General features: G+C 36.2%; 1 protein-coding gene across 5 annotated transcripts in view; it reads right to left on the bottom strand.

Moving 5' to 3' along the window:
- The window catches only part of Glcci1 (glucocorticoid induced 1), a 79,839-nt gene that overhangs the window by 15,391 nt on the left and 37,880 nt on the right, over positions 1-26,568 (bottom strand). For 4 of the 5 annotated variants that reach the window (XM_052719834.1, XM_052719836.1, XM_052719838.1 and 1 more), the window contains exons 3-6: positions 23,219-23,305; positions 12,949-13,065; positions 9,054-9,206; positions 1,334-1,544 (exon numbers count right to left, since the gene is read on the bottom strand). In XM_052719834.1, the coding sequence (XP_052575794.1) occupies positions 1,334-1,544; positions 9,054-9,206; positions 12,949-13,065; positions 23,219-23,305 (568 nt within the window). The remainder of the gene's footprint in view (positions 1-1,333; positions 1,545-9,053; positions 9,207-12,948; positions 13,066-23,218; positions 23,306-26,568) is intronic. The other variant, XM_052719835.1, reaches the window with a different exon arrangement.

The following is a 26,568-nucleotide window of genomic DNA, read 5'->3' as shown; positions in this document are numbered from 1 at the left end:
AAACTGTGGTGTACAAGTGCTTAACCCAAAGCCAGAAGGAGCACAGAACAACTACCTGGACCTGACAGAAAGTGAGAAATATCCATTTTCCAACAGTTAACAAAAAATTCATCTATAAACCTTAAGGTGATGTTCTGTAGATATTCCCTGAACCTCCTCTACTTGATTGAAGATATAGTCATGGAGCCAGGGAGATGGCTCAAACAGGAAAGTGCTTGCCACACAAGCGTGAGGACCTGGACCTGAAAGCAGATCCCCATCATGTACTTTAAAAAAAGCTGCCATGGCAGTGTATATCTGTAACTTTAGTACTGGAGAGGCAAAGACAGGTAACACCTTGGAGCTTGATGAGCAGTCAGCCTAGCTGATTTTGTGAGCTCCAGGTTTTGTGAGTAATCCAATATTTTAAAGAGTAAGTAAGGTAGAGTGGCTGGGAAGATGACTCAGCGGGTCAAGTTCTTGCTGCATAAGCATGAGGACCTATGTAAATGCTGGGCATGGTGTGTGCATCTCTGCAATCTGGTGCTGAAAAGCAACCACAGGCAGATCCTAGGGGATCCCTGGCCATCTAATTTAACCAAAATGGTGAACTCCAGGTTCCATGAGAAATCCTGTTTCACAAAGAAAGATAGAGAGCCTGGGTAGATGACTCAATGGATAGGAGAACCTGCTATTCAAGCCTGGGAACTCAAGCTCATATCTCCAGCACCCACATTTTAGCTGGGCAGGACTGCATGTTCCTATAAGCCCTAGGATTGGTGGACAGAGGCAGGAAGATCCTGAGAGCTCATTGGCCAGTCATTCTCATCCAAAAGGCATGTCTTTAGTTCAGTAAGAGACCTTGTCTTAAGGCAAAGAAAAGTAGGGAACAACGGAAGAAGGCATCTCATGTCTTACTTCATAGTCTTCACGGATGCATCATGCATGTGTGCGCACCTTCATACCATACACACTCACGCTCCCAAGACATCATTAGAAAACATTCCTCCAAAATCACTGATTATAAAACCTAGCTTTAGACATAAGGAATATAAACTGTACCATAACTATCATCGGCTCTGAACAAAATGAAGGAAACTACTGGCATGTAGTTTCCACTTCATAGCTTTTGTTAGCCATTAGAATCAGGCACTGTGCTTATGTGACACATTTATGGAAGATGTTTAAGAGTTACAAAGGAGGAAAGTGAAACCAATGAACAAACAAACCTGTAATAACTCATCTTTTACAATCTCACCATTCAACAAAGGGGAAAAGTGGTGTAATGGTCTAAGACACAGACTATAATGAGCAATAGTAAGCCTTCCATATAAATGGATGACTTAATTCTCACCTTTATCACGATCATAGAGCAAATCTTCTGTTGAACAAGGGCTTCCATCCTGGGATTCCGGAGGACAAAATGGGGACACACAGGGGGAGTGGCTGCTACAACTACTGCTGCGCTCTTGGACAGAAGGAGTCTGGGTATCTATGCTGCGAGTACTACTGCTCCGGTAGTGAGCTGGGAGTGGAGCTCTTCGACCATCTGGTATATCCAAAGGCTGCAAGAGGAATACCAGTGAACATGTAGGTGACAACAAGTACATCTATTCATCAGAAAGCATGGAGCATATCTTTAGATGTCATATTCTGTCCGTGTCACTGCCGTAAGTTATTCTTCAGTGAATAAATACACCATTTTGTATCTTCCAGTAATTTCTGGGCATGTTACAGGGTTCCTGTATATTCTCCTAGGGAGTTCCCATGATACTCTTTAAGAGCAGCAGAAGTTTAATAACAAATCTTCAACTACTTAGCACCATGAATGTCACATACACATTAGGGATTAACTGAACATTCTAAGAAATCATTTTTACTTACTAGTAAGATAAAATGAAATATGTTGGTGAGTATAAATTTTTAATTTATGAATTATTTAAATTTAGAACTTAAGAACTTCTATTTCCTTTGAAATCACCTAAATTTCTAATAAAACTACACTAGTATTCAATGGAGAATAACAAATCTCAACAATTCTGCTAACTTGGCATACAACTAAGGATGACTATTCACAATCTTGCTTCAATCTAGTGTATTGCTCGAATGTGGCAAAAGTAGTAAACAGGAAACTATAATCACAAGCACATGCTTTGAACTAGGGGACTCATTAAAGCTCATCAGTCCAATTATTTTGCTTCCATAAATAAAGAACCTATAGTTTAGAGTTGATGGTGACAGTGCTAAGTAGGATCAGAGCATCAGAGCCTGCTGAGTAGACCCTTTTTAGTTAACTTAGCTCTCACCCCATTGTTCTTGTCTGTCAACAAGTAAAACTATATGCTCAATTTTTTCATAAATAATTGAAACTATTACTATTGTATAGGAAGGATTACAATGCTAGTAAAATGAACCAATATAATGAATTAGAATTCATTTTCACTGGTGTGCCTACTCCACTTGCTCTGAGCGTTGTCATTTTAAAGATTCAGAAACACTGTTAGAGAAGAAATAGAGGAAGAAAAATTAGGTAAGATTAAAGAATCAGTAGTTTTTAGAATGTTGATTGAAATGGAAACTTTATTTATGCGATACTGCTGGAAAAGACACCAACTTTACAACTTGATACTGACTACTATAAAGAGAATATTCAACTCAATATCCAGTTCCTTCATTACTGAGAGAAGTTTCCAATTAAGGAAAGTAGTAAAAGAAAGAATTCACCAGGTCAAACTCTGAAAAAGAAAATGTTAGTTCAAAAAAATTGGCAATGTTGGGAAACAATAAAATGACGTACTACTTTAGAACAAAATGACTAAGAACATGAATTATGTTTTATTTATGTCATACTTGATTAATAAAATTCTTCATTTCTGTTTTAATCTACAACTAGCTAGAATATATTGATTAAACCTTTTTTGAAAGCAGAATTACAAAAGCAATACAAATTTTTACAAACTACATATTTACAGAAAACAAATATGGGAAACAGGAAGGCTTATAATATTGATATCAATAATAGTTAATGTGCCAATTTTCAATTTTAGATACAGGCATTTTGGTTTATTTTTAATAAACTCTGACACAAAAATAATTGCAAATGTACAATTTCTAATCAAGAGAGCAGGTTTTTACTTCTATAAACAGTCTTTCCACTCTTGTGCTAGTAGGTACATCTGACCTGTCCTTACTGAAGCACTCAGGGTCCACTACTAGGTAAGGCCACAATGTCTGTCCTTCCTCCCCAGCAGCCTGCAGAGCACTTTTCAGCACTTTGTAAGCTAGCCAACAAGTAGAAAAACTCCTGGCCAGTTCAAGATTGATTTCTATGTTCTATAACTCAAGTGTGCGATATCTTTAGCAACAAGGTCTTACCAAGAACAATGGCAATAGCCTATATTGTCTTGAGTGACCAATAATTCACAGAGAGTAATCTGTGCCTGGAACTGTGATTTCCATTTAATAACCCATGTTTTCTGTGGACAGCATTGTTACTCATTTGGGATACCTCTGCTTAACTACTTAAAAAAAAAAGGTATACAGCCAGGCGGTAGTGGCACACGCCTTTAAACCCAGCACTCGGGAGGCAGAGGCAGGCAGATCTCTGTGAGTTTAAGGCCAGCCTGGGCTACAGAGTGAGTTCCAGGAAAGGCTCCAAAGCTACACAGAGAAAGCCTGTCTCAAAAAACCAAAAAAAAAAAAAAAAAAAAAAGTATACGTTAGTTAGTTAGCTTATGAACTAGTAGGGTTTCATTAGGCATCTTCGTACATCCTTATATGCTTAAGTTTTGGTGTATCACACCTGGTACTGTAAACATGGTCAAAAACCATGTCTAGGGAAGCTACAGATTGTAGGAAAGAACCTACTAATGCTGTTTTGCTAAACAGTCATATTGTCCAACTTCCTTCTAAATATTTATGCTTATGTCCATAAAGTTGTGCTGCTTTCAACCTTGATCAGAGAAGCTTTGTATTGCAGAGGGTAAAGGGTAATGAAGAGACTCAAACGTTCAAAATGCTGAGAATAAGCAAAGGTTTGTGTCTAGCCATAAGTGGGCTATTTTTTATCAACCTCCTCTCCCTGAAAGATCAGGACACAGTGCAGAAAAGGTGACAGAGAACGTAAAAGCCGAAGAATCAGGAAGGAGTATTGGGAAAGGCTGGTCTCTACACACGTGAACTCGCAGCAGCTGTGGTTTCCTGTAGAAGACCTCCATGAGTTAAAAATCCCAGTACATTTCTCCGTCATTGGGCGATCCCCGTGTCTTTCTTGGGGTCCTGTTTTCCAGGTAGTCTCCCTGGTGATGTGAGTAGCAGTCCAGTCATCCTTGTTCCACATCTAGTATCCTCCTATGAGTGAGTACATACCATGTTTGTCTTTCTGAGTCTGGGTTATCTCACTCAGGATGATTTTTTCTAGACCCATCCATTTGCTTGCAAATCTCATGATGCCATTGTTTTTCACTGCTGAGTAGTATTCCATTGTGTATATGTACCACATTTTGTTTATCCATTCTTCAGTTGAAGGGCATCTAGGTTGTTTCCATGTTCTGGCTATTACAAACAATGCTGATATGAATATAGCTGAACAAATGCTCTTGTGGTATGATTGAGCATTCCTTGGGTATATGCCCAAGAGTGGTATAGCTGGATCTTGGTGGAGAATGATTCCCAATTTTCTAAGAAAACGCCATATTGATTTCCAAAGTGGTTGTACAAGCTTGTATTCCTACCAGCAGTGGAGGAGAGTTCCCCTAGCTCCACATCCTCTCCAGCATAAGGTGTCTTCAGTGTTTTTGATCTTAGCCATTCTGACAGGCATAAGGTGGTATCGCCCAGTGATGGAGAAATGGAAGAGATCTACATGAACAGCCTGGACATGAGTAGGGGTAATGAAGGGCGAGGGTCGAGGGAAAGAGAGCTTGGGGGAGCGGGAGATCCCAGCTGGATCAACAACAGAGAGGGAGAACAAGGAATAGGATATCCATGGTAAATGAAGACAACATGAGAATAGGAAGAAGCAAAATACTAGAGAGGCCCACAGAAATCCACAAAGATACCCCCACAACAGACTGCCGGCAATGGTCGAGAGACAGCCCGAACTGACCTACTCTGGTGATGGGATGGCCAAACACCCTAATTGTTGTGCTAGAAACCTCATCCAACTACTGAGGGATCTGGATGCAGAGATCCATGACTAGGCCCCGGGTGGAGCTCTGGGAGTCCAATTAGCGAGAAAGAGGAGGGTTTATATGAGCGAGAATTGTTGAGACCAAGGTTGGATAAAGCACAGGGACAAATAGCCAAACGAATGGAAACACATGAACTATGAACCAATGGCTGAGGGGTCCCCACTGGATCAGGCCCTCTGAATGGGTGGGACAGTTGATTGGCTTGATCTGTTTGGGAGGCATCCAGGCAGTGGGACCAGGTCCTGTGCTCATTGCATGAGTTGGCTGTTTGAAACCTGGGGCCTATGCAGGATTGTTTGGCTCGGCCTGGGAGGAGGGGACTGGACCTGCCTGGACTGAGTCTACCAGGTTGATCTCAGTCCTCGGGGGAGGCTTTGTCCTGGAGGAGGTGGGAATGGGGGGTGGGCTGGGGGGAAGGTGAGGGGGGCGGGAGGGAGGAGAGCAAGGGAATCCGTGGCTGATATGTAGAACTGAATTGTATTACAAAAGAAGAAAAAAAAATTTTAAAAAGTTAGACTAAGGTAAAATAATAATAATAATAATAAATAAACCACCCTTCAAAAAAAAAAATCCCAGTACAGATGGAAGAGAGCTACTGATATCCCAGCCTTAACTGAAGAAGGTCACTCAGCTTTCTTTGAAGGAAAGGCCATTAGTAGGTTTCCCATGCCTCAGGGATGACTCCATATCACGAACCTACTGGCAGTGCTAATTGGACTTAGTGGGGGGGAGAGAGAGAGAGAGAGAGAGAGAGAGAGAGATATGTTATAAAGTCAGAAGGGAAATGGAGAGAGAGATACTGGGGGAGGAGACCTGGAGGGAGGGAGCTTGGAGAGAATATGACCAAGATATACTCTATACAAGTAAGAAAGTTAAAAAATATTTAAAAATCCAGAAAATACCAAAACCACAAAATGTCTAAAAGTTTAATATTTTTTGTTTATATTAATTTTATTTCACATGCATTGGTGTTTTCCCCTGCGTTCAAGTCTGTGTGAGGGTGTCAGATTCCCTGGAACTGGAGTTACAGACAGGTGTGAGCTGCCATTTGAGTGCTGGGAATTGAACCTGAGTTCTCCAGAAGAACAGCTAGTGCTTTTAATCAATGTGCCATCTCCAGCCCCTTAATGTTTTAAGTTATAAGTTTGTAGATAATCCTAGAAATTCTGAATTCTATAATTCTGAAATATATACTTGCAAATTAAAATACAACTCATTTTTTTGTTTTGTTTTTTGAGACAGGGTTTCTCTGTGTAGCTTTGCGTCTTTCCTGGAACTCACTTGGTAGCCCAGGCTGGCCTCGAACTCACAGAGATCCGCCTGCCTCTGCCTCCCGAGTGCTGGGATTAAAGGCGTGCGCCACCACCACCCGGCTAAATACAACTCATTTTTAAAAAGAAATGTTTTATATTTTAGTAAAGTTTGGCTCTGATGTTCTTAACAAATAAATAAATTTGTGAGTGATTATTCATCTTCCAAATATAAGATCAACTTCATTTCCTTCTATTGCTACTCTAAAGGAGACATTTTAATAGCAAACAGCCACGAGATGTCACAATTTCCATTCCAACAAATTCCTTTACAGCATTATACCTATACAATAACTTGATATATGATAAAGAGTAAAATGGCACAACGCTTTGGGAAGATGTACATATCAAAACTTAAAATGTGAAAAAGCTTCAACAAAGCAATCTCACTACCAGAAACCTGTTTGCAGGAGTACACAATGTTTTATAAAGCGCCGCCCATGATAAAGATGAAAAACGATCTAATCCTCTGGGATAGGAAAATTTTTAAGTTACAGTACATTCATATAGTGACTCATTATATACTAATACAGATACAGAAGAACCTACAAATATTGCTTATATCTGCTGATCTATAATTAAGAACTAGTTGAAAATTTTAATTTTTCATTTTGCAAAACCAATTCTAAGTCAACTTAAAGCTACACATTATTTCAAAGGCACATATTATTTTTATATATATGCATATATATTTATATATAAATCAAATGTCAGTTGAAAAAAAGGTAAAATAGACAATTTAGCCAAGGGTTTCCTAGTGGTTCAATTAGTGAAGTACACTACTGAAAATATAGTCAAATACAAGACAATATGCAATATAGCACAGATGGCTGAGACATGTCATTTTACAAAGTATTTTTATTCAAAGTGGATCAAAGACTTAATATGTAAGTGTGATGGCTAGTCTTATGTCAATTTGACATACAACCTAGAGTTAATCTGAAAGGAAGGAACCTCAATTGAGAAAATGCTTCCATAACATCCTGCTGTAAGCATTTTCTTTCTTTTTTTAAAATTTTATTTAATGTAAAAATTAAAAAAAAATAAGATGTTTTGTCTGCATGCATGTCTGTGTGAGATTGTCAGATCTTAGGGTTACAGACAGTTGCTAGCTGCCATGTAGGTGCTGGGAACTGAATCCGGGTCCTCTGAAAGAACAGTCAGTGCTCTTAACCACTGAGCCATCTCTCCAGCCCCAGTAAGGCATTTTCTTATTTAGTGATAGATGGGAGAGGCCCAGCTCATTGTGGGTGGTTCCATCTCTGGGCTGGTGGTCCTGGGTTCTATAAGAAAGCAGGCTGAGCAAGTCATGGGGAACATGGCTAGTAAGCAGCAGCCCTGCTCGGCCTTTGCATCAAGTCTTGTCTCCAGGATCTTGCACCATTTGAGTTCCTGTCCTGACTTCCTTTGATGATAAACAGCAATACAGAAGTATAAGCCAAATAAACCCTTTCCTCTCCAATTTACTTTGTGGTCATGGTCATGGTTCACTACAGCTATAGAAACCCTATCTAAGACAATAAGAGAGAGCTAAAACTATTAAAAGTCACAGAAAAAAATTCAGAAATAAATCATGGGACCACAGATTAAGGAATGTACAAGGAAAATAATAAACTAGACTTCATCAAAAAGGTTGGTCTTCAAAAAAAAAAAAAAAGGTTGTTCTTCAAAGAAATCAAGAAAAAGGAAAAATGACTCTCATTTCAAGGATCATGAGATCCTTGATAAGGAATTTACATCTAGAAAATAAGGAACCTTGTAAAGAACATTTACAGCTCGGTAATAAAAAGACAACCTAATTGAAAATGGAATAAGAGATTTAAATAAAAATTCCTCTAAAGGAAACAAATTATCAAGAACTTATGAGATATCTTGCAGTATCATTAGCTGCTAGGAATGCAAAGCAACATCATGATGAAATGCCACTCTCTTCCCATTAGAGGTTGGTTATAATGAAGAAAGAAGATGACTGGAAGTTTTGGAAAAATCAAAACCATCCTACATTCCTGGTACAGATGTCAAATGGTACTGATGCTTTGGAAACAGCCTGGCAGTTCCTTCCCATCTAAACACAGAGTTACAATCCTGGCAATTCCAATCAATCCTAGGTCCATAGACAAAATGAAAAATTATATTCATATGAAAATTTGTACAAATGTTCATGGAAGCATATACCAAACTAGAAACCATAAATGCATTCAATTGTTAACTGGACAAAATGTATAAAAATTAGTACTACCTGTCAAGAAAAACAAAGGACTGTTATGCACTGCAAATTAGATGAATCTAAGACATGTCACGCTAAGTGAAAAAAGTCAGTTACCAAAGGCCATACATTATATGATGCTATTTATTTGAAAAGTCTAGAAAAGAAATATCTAAAGACCCAGAAAGAAGATCAATGGTGGCCTACAGTCAAATGTATTAGAGGAATAGGAGAGATAACTACCAAAGCGAATGAACCCTATGGTATATAAATTTTATCTCCATAAAGCTGTTGCCCGCCCGCCAAGTGCTTTTGAGAAATTCTTTAATAATAAGGAAAACATTTAAATATCCCATATACTCTTACCTTGGACACTTCTTCCTTTCCATTGTTTTCTTTGATGAATACCTTTTCCAGTTCAGGACTTATTCCTTCTACATTGCAGGGCACACGTGAAACAGATGATTTTGGCACGGATATGTTTGACAGAGGCATAGGGACTGACCTTGATCCAATAGTCTTTGAGACAGAAGATAAAATGAAGTAAAATTATTTACTGTCAATAAAGAATTGGAGCATGATACATCTTAAAAATTGAAGAGCTAGGGGTGTAGCTCAGTGACAGATCTTTGTTTAGCATATGTGACATGCCCTCTGCATGCCTCCCACCATAAAAACGAAGCAAACAAAAATGCCTTAAAATACAAAACTTAGCAGCAGTTATTGCTGACATTTCAAATAGAGCAAAAATTCAAATACATATACAGAAATTTAATTTCTAAAGGAAGGTAAAAAATACAGAATCAAAACAATTATTCAAAATACTTTTAAGTGCAAAGATATGACTGTATAATGTATACACTTGGTCAAAGACTGGCAGATGGCATTTTCAACACTTTTTAATGTCTCCTTTTTTGGTTTTATTGGGAAGGATAGTTGAAATTCTTTAAGTTATCATGTGACTTCACTGTAGTGTTGTGAAGATACCATGACATTTATATTTTAGAACTTCTGTTTCCATTTTGTCAACTGTTTAACACAATCATTGTGTAATTAAGCAATATAAAAACAATACTATGTTAAATTCAGCACTATTTAGCAGCCAAGGTTGTGTTTAAGTGTCCTCTGCATAGTTTTCAAGAATTAGCCACCTCCAACAGCTACTATAAAACCTACCACAAAATGTCTGTGAACATTTTGCAGCTCAAGGAATACAATAGGAAGAAATAAGGGTAGGAAAGGACCAAGGTGGCAAAAAATAATAAAAAAAAAGATCTTAATAGTGTTGAGTAACCAGAATTTATACGTATGATTTGTAGTGTCAGCATGTTCCTATTTCCCATTATTGAACTGCTACCTATTAATGTGCCTTGTATCTCATTAACAAATGAATACTGAATACTGAATCTTTAGCTCTATCATACATTTCCCATTTTCTTATTATCAACTGTTTAGTTGTTTTATTACTTTCATAATAAAATATTCTATCATGATCTATTTCTGTGTATAGTATAAGCCAGTTTTAGTATCACCTTGATATTAATTCAACTGACTTCATTTCTTCATGAATTCTCTATTTGATTTCTTAAGCTATTATCTAGTAATCTTCATACAAAGCCTGTTTTAATGTAATTTTATAGTAATTTTTGTATCTGATAGAAAAAGTCTTTTCAATTTTTTTTTCTGAATGATAAGTGTTTATATGACCTTTGAAAACAACTCCTTAAATAATAAAAGCAATACATTTTCAAATTTTCTTTCTGAGCAATGGGTATATTTACAGTGTAACCTTTGAAAACAATTCTTTAATACTAAAACAATTCCTTTAAGGTGTCAACTGGAACTAATACACAATTTACATACTAATTTAGGATAAATTGCCATTTTAAAACTATATTCTCACCAAATAATGGGTTAAGACAATGATTTTCTCTATTTTTCATTTTATAATCACAATAAACATGTATAACTTGCATATTCCTTTTAATTTGAATTAGTGGGATTTTACTTTTTTATAACACTAACCCAATATAATACTATTGCATTTTTGTTTATACTTTTTAATCATCTCACTAAATTTCAGTTCTCCTTTTATCATGCAAAATTCTAATAAGTATAATTAGAATATAAGAAATGCTTATGAACATATATATACATTAGCACATTTAAAAGTTACCAAAATTTCCAAATTTATAAATTATTCCATTTACATAGATATTTTTGTTATTAAGAGTACTTTAGCCGGGCGGTGGTGGCGCACGCCTTTAATCCCAGCACTCGGGAGGCAGAGGCAGGCGGATCTCTGTGAGTTCGAGGCCAGCCTGGGCTACCAAGTGAGTCCCAGGAAAGGCGCAAAGCTACACAGAGAAACCCTGTCTCGAAAAACCAAAAAAAAAAAAAAAAAAAAAAGAGTACTTTAAAGCATTCCAAACTAGACTTCATATTCCATTGACAAATGTTTATATAGCAAAAGTATGTAGTTCCTATGAATAACCGGATACCAAAAATTTAAATCTTGGTCTTTTTTTTTTTTTGGTTGTACAAGACAGAGTTTCTCTGTGTAGCTTTGTGCCTTTCCTGGATCTTGCGCTGTAGACCAGGCTGGCCTTGAACTCACAAAGATCTGCCTGCCTCTGCCTCCCGAGTGCTGGGATTAAAGGCGTGCGCCACCCCGCCCGGCCAGTCTTTTTTTTTTTTTTTAAAGAACTTAACTAAGGTGATGTGTTAACATTATTGACAGTGCTTAAAAAAAAAACTTGCAAATATATTAATTCTACCAGATTAAGAAGAAAAAAGAAAGCACACATAACTCCCACTTTAAATGTCTAGGGCATACCAGTTTTTGTATAATACTGATCAGGTATGATCAGGTTACAACAAATCATCCCATTTTAAATATGCAGTTAGTTGAGTTTTACTAAGCCCAGCTACCACTATAGTCACATTTAGAGCCTTCCATTACTCAAAAAATATTCTTTAGGGCCTCTCTGCATTTAGTTTCTACTCCTAATACTTAGTTTATATAATTATACCTTGAGAATTTAACATAACAAATTATGCATTATACTGCTTTTTCTCATAACTTGCTTCACTCAGCAAAATGGTTTTGAAATTTAAGTCTGCTGTCATATCTATTAGCTACTTTCCATTGTACTATTGAATAGCATCACACTGCACAGTTATGTAAAATATCTGTCCAATCACCAAAGAATATTTGTTTTCATTTCAATATCATGAATAATGTTTCCCCAATCACTCATGCAGATATGTTTTAATTTCTAGTGGCTACTTGAAGGGAGAAATGCTGGAGAGAATGGTCAGTACATGCTTGCCAAAGTGGTTATATTACTGTGTTCTCCTAACAGTAATGCACAGCTGCTCTTTTGTTTTACATTCTCATTATCATTTGGTATTGTTCGTATTTTCCATATTAATGATCTCATAATTGGTTTTAATAGTCTAGCTAATTCACTTTTATTTTCTAAATATAAAATATTATATACAATTAGTGATGTCTTTCTTAGTCCTTTATGTAGCATGTCAATAAATGTAGATCTTTGTGATGATCTCTATCTTGACATTAATGCAGCTAATGCTTTAAGGATGGGATCTTAGGAGATTTACAATTAATCACAATAGGAAGTTTTGCTCTTTTCAGTTTAATAAAAACTTTTATAACCACAAATGGATACATGCTTTAACAAGTGTTATTCAATATCAAGAAAATCCAATGCTTTTTCTCTGCTTTGACTTTCTGAGGTAGTGAGTTATATTAATATGTCCTAATGTTGAATTATCCTTATCTTTATGAACTATCAATACACACCTTGGTCATGATATCAGATTTAACTTATTAAGATTCATCACAACATTACAGCACTTTTCAGATTTGTTCAATAAGATATGTTAGCACAAATTTCTTGGGGGAAAAAATAAAAACTTTAGCTTTAAATTTTTTCATATGAAAGAAGATGCAAAATACTTGGAACACAAAGTAGATAGTTTAAGGTACTAGTAGAAGGATTAAACAAGATACTCCTCAATTGTTCAGTAAGCACATTACCTGTGATTTCAGTTCAGGGAAATATCATTCTTAGGCCACTATACTCTGCTATGTGTTACCAAAACAATGTTAAAAAAAAACCACAGTTTTAACAAATTTCCACAAAATAATTTAGTAAAGGTAAAACTTTTGTTATAGTGTTGGTTTCCACTTAGTAATGCACTAAAAGGAATTACTAAAGTGAACAACTTGACCCACCTGAGTGTGACTGATTGTTATGTGGTTGCCATGGAGAGGCGACTGCCGATCTTTCTCTTTACTGTGCCGACTGCTCTGCTTGCCTCGCTGAAGCTGTTGCCTCAGTTTGGCAATCTGCTTTGGGGAGAAAATAGAGAAGAAGAAAACGAAAGTAAATACCTGCTCTGTTTTCTTTTCTCAAAATATTTAATAAAAGAGAATGTTTTAGCACAGTGATTTATTCTTCAGTTGTTATGACTGAGATGATTAAAAATGAGAAATAAATGTACAGCACAAATGCTTAATTTCTGCAACTTTACTAATCAGGTAGACTAAATTTCCTCAGACTGCTTCAGATTATACCTTTATGATGCTGGAAGCATCTTCTGCTTAAAAAGGGACTTGGGTAAGAAATATTTCAGATATCTACTGATTAACTTGTCAAACCTGAAACCTACTTTTTATTTCTGTTTTTCCTTTTAGACAGGCTCTTACTATGAATAGTCTCAAACTCAAGAGACCTGCCTGCCTCTGCCTTCTGAGTACTGAGATTAAAGGCATGTACCACCATATCTTAAATAGAGGCTTCATTAATTTCTATATTGCTATATTTTATAAACAAAAGAAATCAAGCTTATCTATTACTAAATATTCTAAATTATACATTGCAATGGTGGTAAAGACAATCAAATATTTAGTACCTTATTAGTATTTAATATTTTTATTGAATTTACTGATTGTGTATAATACTGGATTTCATAAGGACATTTTTATGCATTTAATCTTATGTGTTATCTTTTATTCATTTAAACATATATGTACATCTGGATATATTCTCCTAAATAAATCACATTCTAGATTTAATTACCAAGTCTTTATTATAATATCATCTAGAACTTACTAAACTGCTAACATACTTTAGGTTATGCATAATGTACTTTAAAACTTCCCCTAGTCACCGGGTCCCCCGCGGTGACGCCCACTCCCCCGCTTTAAAGCCGCAGAACCCTCTTTAGCCGGGCGGTGGTGGCGCACGCCTTTAATCCCAGCACTCGGGAGGCAGAGCCAGGCGGATCTCCATGAGTTCGAGGCCAGCCTGGGCTACCAAGTGAGTTCCAGGACAGGCGCAAAGCTACACAGAGAAACCCTGTCTCGAAAAACCAAAAAAAAAAAAAAAAAAAAAAAAAAACTTCCCAAGCATTTTAAGGATATGATTATTATTCAAATGTGTGGATAAGAATACTGATCACATGTATCCAAAAATGACTGAAGTGTTATAAATCTGGTCCTCAGTGCAGCATTGTTAAGTAGTAGCAGATACAGACTCTGGAGAGATGGCTCAGCATGAACACTTGCACCAAAGTTCTGGTCCTAGGACCCAAACAGTGGCTCACAACTACCTGTAATATCAGTTCCAGGGAATCCAACTCCTTATTCCAGCTCCATGGATACCAGGCACACACATGGTGCACATACATAACATGCACACAAAACATGTGTGCACATAAAATTTAAGTATCTTTTTAAGAAGAAATAGTAGAAAGTATCCAAGAAGCAGAGCTTAGTTGGAGCTGATATGGAACCTTTCTTTAAAAGATGGGGGCCATGGAATATGACTGCATCACTGAGGTGCTAGCCTACCCTTAGAAAATAATGTGCTTCTTATGGGACCCAAATTCTCATGTTTCCTTATGTGATTTTTCTTTCCTGTATACCCTTGATCTTCCATGATATGATTCACCAAAGGCAAACAAGATGGGGCTGTCTATTCTTAAGACTTTTGAACTTCTCGTCTTTATAATGAATCACCCTTTTTGTTTTATAGATTACCCAGTCTCTAATGAGGAACATATTAACAAAAGAACCATTAACAGATTGGGAGAAGTCTTTAATACTAATATTATTTTTGTCATAGAGAAGATGGCAACATTAATCAATAATTATTCCTTGAACATCTAGAATAAGCACAGTTTTATGTTGTCTACTACATAAAATATATGCACAAAGTAAGGTGTAAAACGTATTAACTTTCAAGAATATATATAGTAAAAATACAATGTACTATGAAATTACATAAATGTGTGCTGTAAATAACAGGCATCAGAAAGCACAATAAGATATTAGAACCTATACATGCTCAAGGTAAAAAGATATGACTTATTAGGGAAATTAACTTTTACCTGTGGTAAATAATAGGGAAACAGTACAACCACCAAAAAGGGGATAACTGAAATCCTTTCTATCAAGATTTACATTTTTTCACTTCTGTGACTACAGATCTCTCATACAACATCCTTGCAAAAGATATACAAGATGGTAATATTTCTGTTCCTTGCTCTAGTTTGAAGTGACTTAATTTTTTTTCTGGAGAGCATTAATTTTCATGAAATCAAAATTAGTTAAATAATCATTACAAATCAAGACAAATTATTTCCTATGATAGAAAGTAAATAAGATTTCAAATTGTGCAAGATATTTTATTAGTATATAAGTATAAAATTAAGTGTTTTCTGAATATGAATGATGTTTTAGTGGTGTTTGAAAACTGGAAGTGCTTATATAAAATAGTTTGGCATGCCTGCAAATTAAAGTAATTTGTAATTATTCATTTTAAAAATAAATCTTTAAAACTGGTTAATCTTAATTAATTGTTTAGGGCCTCTGACACATTAAATAAACCACAAACTTTTTCTTCTATGTGGATTCTTAAAACCCTCAGGAAAAAAACTTAATTAAATAGTATAGACTTAAAGCTTCCAAAACTGTTATTTTTATTATAATACAGTTACGCTCTTGTTTACAATCAGTAGGCATCCAAATAAAAGGAAAGCCTATTTCCCTCAAATATATGTACTTAAAACACTGCAAATTCCATTTTAGATATAGGTGAAATGGTAGCAAAACTGTTGTTCCATAAAGTCCTCCCTTCCTTCAAAATGCAGGAGGCTCGTATTTATTTGCCCTACAAAGACAAGAGGTGCATACTTACACAACATGGCAACTGAAAGCACTCTAGCTTTTTACAGCTTTGTTTAAAATGTCCTTTCTTTTCCCTTTGATGTGAAGACACCTCTTCTCCCCAAACCCAGCACCCATGGAGAGCAAACAAAGGTGTCCCTTGGAGGAGAGGCAAAAGAAGTTGTATATCTGCTCCTAGTGTTCATCCGTAGTTTTAACTTTTGCCTACAACAGCTTTTAGTTCCATATCCTACGGCATCATCAGTCTTCTCTTCAGCAGGTCATCTACCTGGGATACTGGGATGAAATGCTTGGTACAACCTTCTATTCAAAATAGAAAAAGTAGGTATGTAAGGAATGAATTTTTTAAAACTAGATGGCAATTTTTTTCTCTAAAAATTCATTTTCTAATTTGTGGCCTTAAGAAAAACCAGAGAGAAACTTCCTCAAAATCTGAATGGCGTCATAAGTATACCAACCCAGGTATTCAAAAACATCAGGAATACACAATCTTGGGTCACTAACTAGAAATAATGGGACAGAGAACTATAAAATCCTCCAAACACTGGGTGAGCACTTTTGTATCAGGGATTAAGAAGGGTCTTATTTCTCAGAATTAATTCAAATCCACAGTAGCTCTGGGAAATGAAAAAATCCTAATTCAAAAGGTAGCAGTGGGATGGGATTCACGGTCTTGGGGACTTTTGGAAAAGAAAGAACACAAAAAGAGAGCTAATCCAAAAATCAAGAAAATTACATAGATTTTCATCAGCAAGAAATGTATTGTTGCCAGTGAGTTCTTGCCCACAGGTATCACTGCACCAAGATGAAAGCATAACCATCAGAGGGGTCTGAGAGCTCCAGGGTTCTTATTTCTGAAGTTAAAACAACCTGGGAGGTATGTATGCCACTGCTATACTAAAAGTTCTCAATAGTATTTAGTACAAAAGACTTTACCCACAGTGGCTGGAGTCTAAACCATCCTTTCAGCATGGTTCAGAACTGATATTCCATAGCAAAACTAAGACTTGAGCATCTGGCACCAACTCTGGTGACTTGAATTCTACCCATGGGTGCAGCATGCAAAACAATAATCAGGCCGTTAAAGGCAAGATCTGCACCTTTGGAAGTTGCTTGCGTGCACTTTCTGTTTTTATTTTTGTTAGCTAATATTATTTCCTTCTTGGGTCTCTGAGGGAGTTGAAGGTTAGTTAGTTATAGTTGAAGATTAATTAGGATAGAAAGTGAATTAGATACATTTTGGACTTAACAAAATAGGATAGATAATGAAATTATTTTCTCTGAATTTGTCAAATACAAATGGACTAGACATTGTTTAGACATTTATTACTTGTATATATTGTATATAGTCATTGTACTTTTGTATATAGTTTTTCTTTTGTTAGTTATAACCTTTTTCTTTTTTTTCCTTTTTATTAAAATAGAAAAGGGGAAATGTGGTGGTATTTTACTTGTACTGAAATGTGATTTTAATTGTATGTTAATAAATAAAGTTGTCTGGGGGTCAGAGCTATTAGAGCCATAGCAAGTGCATGGCGGCGGTGGCGCACGCCTTTAAGGACCTGGAGGGCGGTACATTCAGGCAGTGACGAGGCAGTCACATGTTTGGGTTTACAACCAATGAGAAGGCAGAACAGCTAGACTATATAAAGACATACACACAGGAAGTAGGTCCTTTTTCGGAGAGCTCTCTTGGCTGAAGAGGATCCCTGAATCAGGAAGGGTGAGGCTCTTAGCTCTGACCTCTTGGCTTTCTTCTCTGAATCGGCTCTGTGTTTCTTTTTTTTTTTTTTTTAAAGGTTTATTTATTTATTATGTATACAGAGAAGGGTGCCAGATCTCATTACAGATGGTTGTGAGCCACCATGTGGTTGCTGGGAATTGAACTCAGGACCTCTGGAAGAGCAGTCGCTGCTCTTAACCTCTGAGCCATCTCTCCAGCCCCGTGTTTCTTATTTAATAAGACCGTTGGTTACATCTACACATGGGACCTACATACTGAAAAAAAGCACTGACTCTTGCTAGTTGCCTCTCAGCTTTACTAGCCTGTGACAGTATGCACATACACACATGTAGACATCCATGTGTGTGTATGCACAGATGCAGGTACATGCACATGTGCATGTGTGGACACACACACACATCAATAAATAAATAATACATTAAAATTTAAAGGCGCCGGGCGGTGGTGGCGCACGCCTTTAATCCCAGCACTCGGGAGGCAGAGCCAGGCGGATCTCTGTGAGTTCGAGGCCAGCCTGGGCTACCAAGTGAGTTCCAGGAGAGGCGCAAAGCTACACAGAGAAACCCTGTCTCGAAAAACCAAAAAAAAAAAAAAAAAACCAAAAAAAAAAAAAAAATTTAAAGGCAATAACACTGTAAGAAAGTAAAAAGCAAACTATACCCTAGGAAGACACAACATATATTCATCAAGTGTAAATAAATTGAAAGCACTCAAAGACTCAATGAAACAAATGAACAAAGATAATATCCAAATGGTCAATGTGCAAAGAAGAGATATTCAACATTATCCTCTTCATAAAAATGTAAGTTAACGCCGGGCGGTGGTGGCGCACGCCTTTAATCCCAGCACTTGGGAGGCAGAGCCAGGCGGATTTCTGTGAGTTCGAGGCCAGCCTGGTCTCCAAAGCGAGTTCCAGGAAAGGCGCAAAGCTACACAGAGAAACCCTGTCTCAAAAAACCAAAAAAAAAAAAAAAAAAAAAAAAAAAAAAATGTAAGTTAACAACAATAGAATAGTAAGCACCAAATTCTGGCAAAGTTATAAAACAACTGTAACTCTCCATGTGCTGCTGAGATTGGGAGTGGGAGTGTCTTTTATTTTAACATGATAGACTTGATTGGAGATTTTCTTCTGCAAGAACTACTTATATCCTCAACATCAGGTGTGAAGGTAATAGTTCAACAGTAGGAAGCAATGACCAATCTGTTTTATAGAAGGAGAAAATGGTAGTTCAAGGCTAGCATGAGGTTCTAACAAGCCTAAAGGAAAACGAAAACTGTGCCAAATGAAGAGGAATCTTGATACTACATTAAAAGAATGGGGAGCTATGGTTCCCAGAATTGAGCTACCAGAAAAAAAGATAGCCATAATATCCTATTTTTGTTAATGATATTTGTAACAAGTGACACACTAGAACATACCTTCTTTGTGTAAAGAGACATCATTATATTGTGAATTTATCCTTTGTCAAATGTGGGTGACAAAATTTTAAACATACTATAATTAGCTATGCTGAAATGTACTAATGATGCATACTGTGAATGGCAGCATATATTTTCTAACCATTGTTCAGAGTACCTTGTAGGCCAGTTTGATGACTGTGTCAACCACTAATAAAAATTATCATCAAAACCTAATAACTGCTTACTGAGCAATAAAGCATCATGGAAGCTATTGTACCGCTTGGTAAGATGGTAACTGTTGCATTCGATTTTCAACAAAAGAATATGAGATAGGTACTATTATTATTGCCACTTGGAGGTATAGACAAGGGGTTTAAAAAAAAGGTTTTTAAAGTGTAATATGTTTGCCTTAAGTGGTGAAACTCAAATTTGAAAAAAAGCAATGGAATTCTGTAGTCCGCTCTCTTAATCTACTATAGTTAGGATCTAGAATGTCTGCCTAAAGGCCAATGTGTTCCTAGGGCTTGTCTTCAGCTTGTGGCACTATTCAAAGGTTGTGGAGGCTTTAAGGGGCAGGCTTCATGGAAAAAGATTAGGTCACTGGGTGTGTGCTGGGAGGATAAAGGTACCCAAATCCTCCTCTATCACGTTTCACCACCACAGGCCCAAAGCAAAAAAGCCCAGTTATCATGGACTGAAAAATTTGAAAATATATGCCAAAAGAAACCTTTCTTCCTTTTAAGTTGATTATCTTATGTAGTTTGGTACAGTAATGGAAAGCTAACACAACCACCAGTCTATATTGGCTGAAGAATCGAGACAAAAATTAAAAAGATAAATCTTACAAAGTAAACAAATGAGAATAAAACATTTAACAAGACTTGAATCACATCACTCCTTTCCCTAAAAAAATTACTAAAGACATAAATCTAATTTTTCTGAAAATGAAACTGGTCATAAATCTCAGGCTGCTACTAGTTTTGATATTAAACAGGGAATATATAACAAGATCAAGTATCTTCACAGAAAAGTTCTACAGTTTAGGTAACAGCAAATTGACCCCTACACATCCACATGCCTGCCCATATACAGTTTCCCATAAATGCCCCAGAGATAGGCAGGGACAGCTCACATACAAACGTCTCAAACTCAGTTTGCTTTGGGAGAACTTTCATAAGGTAAGTTTACAGTATTAACAACTGTAGCAGACTGCTGACTAGTTTTTATTACCAGCTTGGCATAACCTAGGGTCACCTAGAATGAGGGAACCTCAACTGCAGAACTGCCTGAGTCAGCTGGTCAGTGGCCATGGCTGGGAGAAACTGTTGTGACAGATGACTGATGTGGGAATGCCCAGCCTATTGTGGGCAGAACAGTCCAACGCAAGTGGACTAGGGTTTTATAAAAAGCCAGCTTATCATGAGCCAGGGAGCAAGCAGGAAGGCAGTCCAATAAGCAGTGCTCTGCTATGGTTCATGCCTTGTGTTCCTGCCCTGACTCCCCTCAAAAACAATCTGTGACCTGTAAGGTGAAAATAAACTTGTTTCTTCCTGTAAGTTGCTTTTGGTCATAGCGTTTATCACAACAGAAAAGTAATTAGATCAAAGGCTAACTTTTCAAAAACATTCACAAATCCACTTGATCTCTTAATTATATCCATTTTACAGATGGGGAATCACTTGAAAATAAAGTACCTTTTGCATATGAGAAACCTAATAAATAAATGGTAAACCTAGTCTTTGACCTTCAATTTGTAAGCCCTTTTTAGTAAGTACTTCACAATGCTGTGCAAGTAATCCTGTATTAATGTTTAACTACAAATATGTACCAGTCAGGATCTCAACCACTTCACTAAGCAACTTCCTTAATGCCAGAGATATTATGAGCTATAAAACTAAAAGATGAACAAAAACCTGACAAAGCCATTAATTTATCATATGCTAACCTACCAATGAGCTTGTATTTTCTTCAATGAACGCTTCATAAGACTTACTAGATTCGTGTGTGTGTGTGTGTGTGTGTGTGTGTGTGTGTGTGTGTGTGTGTGTGTGTGTGTGTACAGGACTGCCTTTTAAGTTCTGGTCTTTTACAACCTTAACTGGGTTTTATTTCCACTGGCATCTTCAATCTCCTTTGCAATTACTCTTTCATTTTGAACAAGAACACCACAACTTGTACTATTCTAACCCCAAGTTTTCATAAATATAATTGCTCAATTATTGTGATTACATCTAGAGTAATAAAACAGTTACTATGACAATTCTGTTTGGCTTTATGGTTGTTTTCTAAGGAGAACAATCAATTCTTCTGATTCAGCTGGTCCCTTTTAGTAGCATATATCATGTGCTCCTATATACACTCAGTTCTAACAAAACTATGTGAAATATCAGCAATATGTCTGAAACTGCACTGAACTAAGATAAAATTACAAGTTTGATTTTTTCATCATTTATATTCTATACTTGAGGTTGTATCCCTATTTCAGTCTAGATGTATTAGACTAAGCCTTTTCTTTTGTTTCTGCTAGGGAAATCTACTTTTACTTATGTATTTGGGTAAGAGGCAGGCTAGAATTACAGATTTTCTACATTCAACATAAAGAAGTGGCTAAAAATAAAATAAAATCATAGACAATATCATGCTACTAGACCATTTGGTTTAGACATCACAGTATATGAGTAATCTGGCAACCTAAGTATATATATAAAATTAACACTGGTAAGTCTGGAACTCTGCATAGGAAAAATACTCAAGAGAAATACTGAGACTAAATACTGTCTGTACTTAGCAGTTAAGAGTACTTGCTATTATTGCGAAGGATCAGGTATGATTCCTAGTAACTCTACTTCCAGAGTATCCAAGGCCCTTTTTTGACTGTAAAGGGTACTACAAGCATGTGGTGCACATACAAGCAGGCATACCCAAATGCACATAAATAAAATTTGGAAGAAATGTTTATGCTTAACCTACAGCAAAACCTGTTCACTGCCACCCTTTCAGAATTTTAAGAAGACAATACTGACCCAAGTGTTAGGAGTCAAAACTAAGTAATATAATTCTGAATTCAAAATATCAAATAACTGTGCAGAGTAGTATTTTGTCAACTTGACACAAGTTACAGTTACCTGAGAAGAGGAATCTCAACTGAGAAAATGTCTTCATCAGAGTGGCCCACAGCCCAGTTTTTAGGGCATTTTCTTGATTAATGATTGATATGGGAGGGTCCAACTCACTATGAACAGTTCCACCGCTGATGAGGTGGTTCTGGGTTATATAAGAAAGGTAACTAAAAAGCAAGTTAGAAGCACTTCTATACGGTCTCTGCCCCAGTTCTTGCTTCCAAGTTCCTGCCTTGGTTCCCACAACGATGGACTGTAACCTGTAACCTGTAAGATGACATCAACCCTATCTATCTTCCCCAAGCTGCTTCTGGTCATGTTCTTTACCACAGCACTAGGAAACAAACTAAGACAAAATACTTACCAACCTCAGCTAAAACCAGTACACTAGTTCTCTTAAAAGCAATGAATTGTCTCCACTGAGAAGGTGGCAGCAGAGATGGGATGATCATTTTTGGAAGAAGTGCTTACCTAAGACATAGACTAGACATTAACTCTAGGTTTCTATAGCTTTGAAAGAACAGGCAAAAAAATTTATGATTTGTATGGAAAAAAACTATCAGAAAAAAACAATATAGTATCTACATAGATATATTTTAGACTATTCATAATAAATCAAGGAGTAGATCGTTTCTACAAGATTTGGTTTCCCCTGGGTTCCAAAAGGTCATAGTAAACTGGGTATCATTAAAAAGCTATAAGAAAAATAAAGTATTATCATTGTACAAAGCTATGATCTATGGCTCTGGTTGTTGTGACTTAGAAAAAAAGCAAGCTAAGGGGGGAAATAAAGATAACAGAGATGATTACATAAAATTAGGGTTGACTCTAGGCATGTTGTAAGTGATGGGCACATAAATATTTACTGAGAACATAAAGGTTAGAAAAACAAGGAAAATTCACTTTTTACCAAAATATAAGATTCAGCTAACTCTGTGACTATGAAAAAAGGAGTTAAAACATAGAAGTCTCACTATATTGAGAAAATAGTGAAAACAACCCATCAAGATCAAGTTATAGTTATAGAATAAAATAAAAACTAACTTACCTCCTTCAGCTGGTCAGCACTTCCCCATGATGCAGAGCGCTGATGTGATCGTTTTTCTGCTCCCTCCTCTGCCCAACAACTAGGTGTCTTTAAAACCAACAAACAAATCAAAATGTAAGAAACAGAAATGCTGCTACCACCTAATTTCAAATAACTGAAACACAATTCCTAGTACTATAAAATTATTTAAATATGGATTAGACCAGATTAATCTAAGATGTCTGAGTCATCTAGCTTAAAAAAATCATTTGATACTTTCACATCAGCATCAATCATATAGTTAGCAAATTCAAATAAAACTATGAATATTTACATACTGAGCTTTTAAAGAGAACAAACTAAACAAAATACAATTTCTACTAAAAACAGAAGACAACTTTCAGAAACATTTGTATTGCATAGGCTTATGTAACAAATGTCTAGTCAGAGTCAATTTTACTAGGAGAAGAGAATATTAACAAGAGTATCGATGGAGCAAAGTATTAGGCATCTTCACTTAAAAATAGTTATTTAAAAAACTAATAGAAAGGATTAAAAACAAATATAAATTGACTTATAAATGGAAGTAATGTAGCTTTTTAAAAAACTATGCTACATATCAGTCATTTTCAAATATAATTTAAGCATTAATAGAGATTAACTAAAGTATAACACTAAGCATTTAACTTCACATATTTGCCATAAAGTTTTAAGAAATTTAGGAGTTATTAAAAAAAATTGAAATACCACACACTTTAACATACGAGAAAGCCTAGTATAATGTAAATAAGAGAAAGTAAAAACTAAAGATAGACAATGGGTAATAATTACCACAATAAATATATGTGGCAATAAAACACTTTTTGTACTGGATGCTAAAAACAAGTTTATGCTGAGGCTGTACTTGAGAATCTCCATGTAATAAAAAAAAAGCCACCATTCGACTTTACATAGTTCAAAATGCTATGAGCAACTTTACAATAATTACTACTGCTTAAAGTGACAATTGTCCAGAACCAAACTAGTGACAACTGGATACCAAGTGGATACAGAAAAGAAAGGCTGCTTAAAGGGTTCACTATTAAAAAAAGTCGTTTAGTCAACTGAAAAAAAAAAATCTCATTCAACTGGCAAGTGCAAGAATAAGAAATAATATAATATATAAAAAATCATAGCTGGGCAGTGGTGGCGTATGCCTTTAATCCCAGCACTCGGGAGGCAGAGGCAGGTGGATCTCTGTGAGTTTGAGGCCAGCCTGGTCTACAGAGGTAGTCCAGGACAGGCTCCAAAGCTACAGAGAAACACTGTCTCGAAAAACCAAAAGAAAAAAAAAAAAAAACATTAAAATTTCACATGTTCAATTCTAGATAGGACAACCTGAAAATAATTTAGTCAATCAAATAATAGTATCTTTAATAATTTTTTTCTGGTTTTTTAAAACAGTTTCTCTGTGTAGTTTTGGTGCCTGTCCTGGATCTCGCACTGTAGACCAGGCTGGCCTTGAACTCACAGAGATCCACCTGGCTCTGCCTCCCGAGTGCTGAGATTAAAGGCATATGCCACACCTGCCCGGCTGTATCTTTAATAATGTTTACAGAATTATTCCTGTATGACCACTATAGTCAAAATTTTAAGGTTTTGCATGACTTAACACTTTTATATTTCTTCCAAGTAGCACTCTCTTCACACACACACACACACACACACACACACACACACACACACACACACACACACACACACAAAGATCACAGTGTCTATAAATCAAAAAGTATAATCTCAGGAAAAAGGCGAGGCAAAAGTTTAGTCATGTCCATGAATATGCTAAAGAAGTAACAAAAGGCCGGCGGTGGTGGCGCACGCCTTTAATCCCAGCACTCGGGAGGCAGAGCCAGGCGGATCTCTGTGAGTTCGAGGCCAGTCTGGGCTACCAAGTGAGTTCCAGGAGAGGCGCAAAGCTACACAGAGAAACCCTGTCTCGAAAAACCAAAAAAAAAAAAAAAAAAAAAGTAACAAAAGATAAATAAATCTTATGTAAACAGGAAAATAACTGGACAAAGTAAACAGAAGTTCTTTCCTTTGGTGTCAGTAAGACACAAGGTCCAACTGCCATTATTCTGTCTACTGTCTGAACTAGAATTTTAGAAAAAGTGCTATTTGTAGCACTAGATATTGGTAAAAAAAAAAAAATGTTTAATAAAAGGGTTCCATAACCAAATAAATTTGGGGGAAATCACACATTGCATCTTCTACTCCACATACAATGCAATTTAGCATTCTAAAAACTCAAATATATACACACTTTAAAAAAATCTGCTTATTTCTCCCCTGTTTACAAGATTACTGGACACTTGCAAGTATGCTTACTAACAATATGTAGGACATTATTCCACAGATATTTTGGGAAAAACAGTCCTCAATAATTTTATTATTGTATATAATTCCATGTGCTTTGGGCACTACACTTTAGGAGTTCCTCTTTCTATGCAAACTGCCTCCACTATCGAGGAAGAGAAAAGCAACCTTTTATGCATCTAAACAAACAAGTCTAAAATATCTATAAGACTGATTTAAAAAAAGTACTTAAAATCTGCCACCTGGACCACACTAACCACTTATCTTGCTAGATTTTAATATATAATGCTTTTAAAATCTCTTATGCCTGACAATGAGTAAGACAGATAACTACTAGATACTGCCAAATATTTTTCGCACCATTCCAAAAACTCCCACTGAAGTCATAAAAACTAACCATGCCCAAATAATGGCAAATTTAACAGCAAAAGGAGAAGTTTTCATAATAGACACCCAGTCACCCACACTTGAATCTGGAAGTCTAAAGTGCCATTTATTATTTGTAAAATTACTCAGAAGACATACATAACAATAGCTGACTGAAAAAATTCTGACCTTGTAGTAATTACAGAATTTCAGAGCTCTTTCATGCTATGAGATAATATATCATCTCTAAGCCATTTTCTACCCGATCAGAATTACTGTTCATAATTGTATAAATGCATAACCAACTGTTGATACTATTAATAATGACATTTTCTGATACTTTCTTTAATGTCATTGTATTTAATCTTGATGACAGCGAAATATTATATTCTACTACAAAGGCAGTTAAGGACAGACAGTATTGCTTTTACAGAGGACCTCGGTTCAGTTCCTAGCACCAAGGTGGTGGCTAACAACCACAGCAACGAACGACTTTCTCTAAGTCCAGTTCCAGAGGATCCTAGGCCCTCTTCTGGCCTCTGTGGGGACTACACACCCATGGTGCCCAGACATACATGTAGGCAAAAGCACTCACACACATAAAAAAAAAAAATTAAAAAAAAACAAACAAAAACCAAAGGTAGTTAGTA

The sequence above is a fragment of the Peromyscus californicus genome, unplaced genomic scaffold, assembly GCF_007827085.1.
Source record: "Peromyscus californicus insignis strain IS unplaced genomic scaffold, ASM782708v3 Scaffold_6__1_contigs__length_162567912, whole genome shotgun sequence".
Taxonomy (NCBI): domain Eukaryota; kingdom Metazoa; phylum Chordata; class Mammalia; order Rodentia; family Cricetidae; genus Peromyscus; species Peromyscus californicus.
The sequence above is the reverse complement of the archived record's forward strand: the minus strand, read 5'-3'. Positions and strand labels throughout refer to the sequence as shown.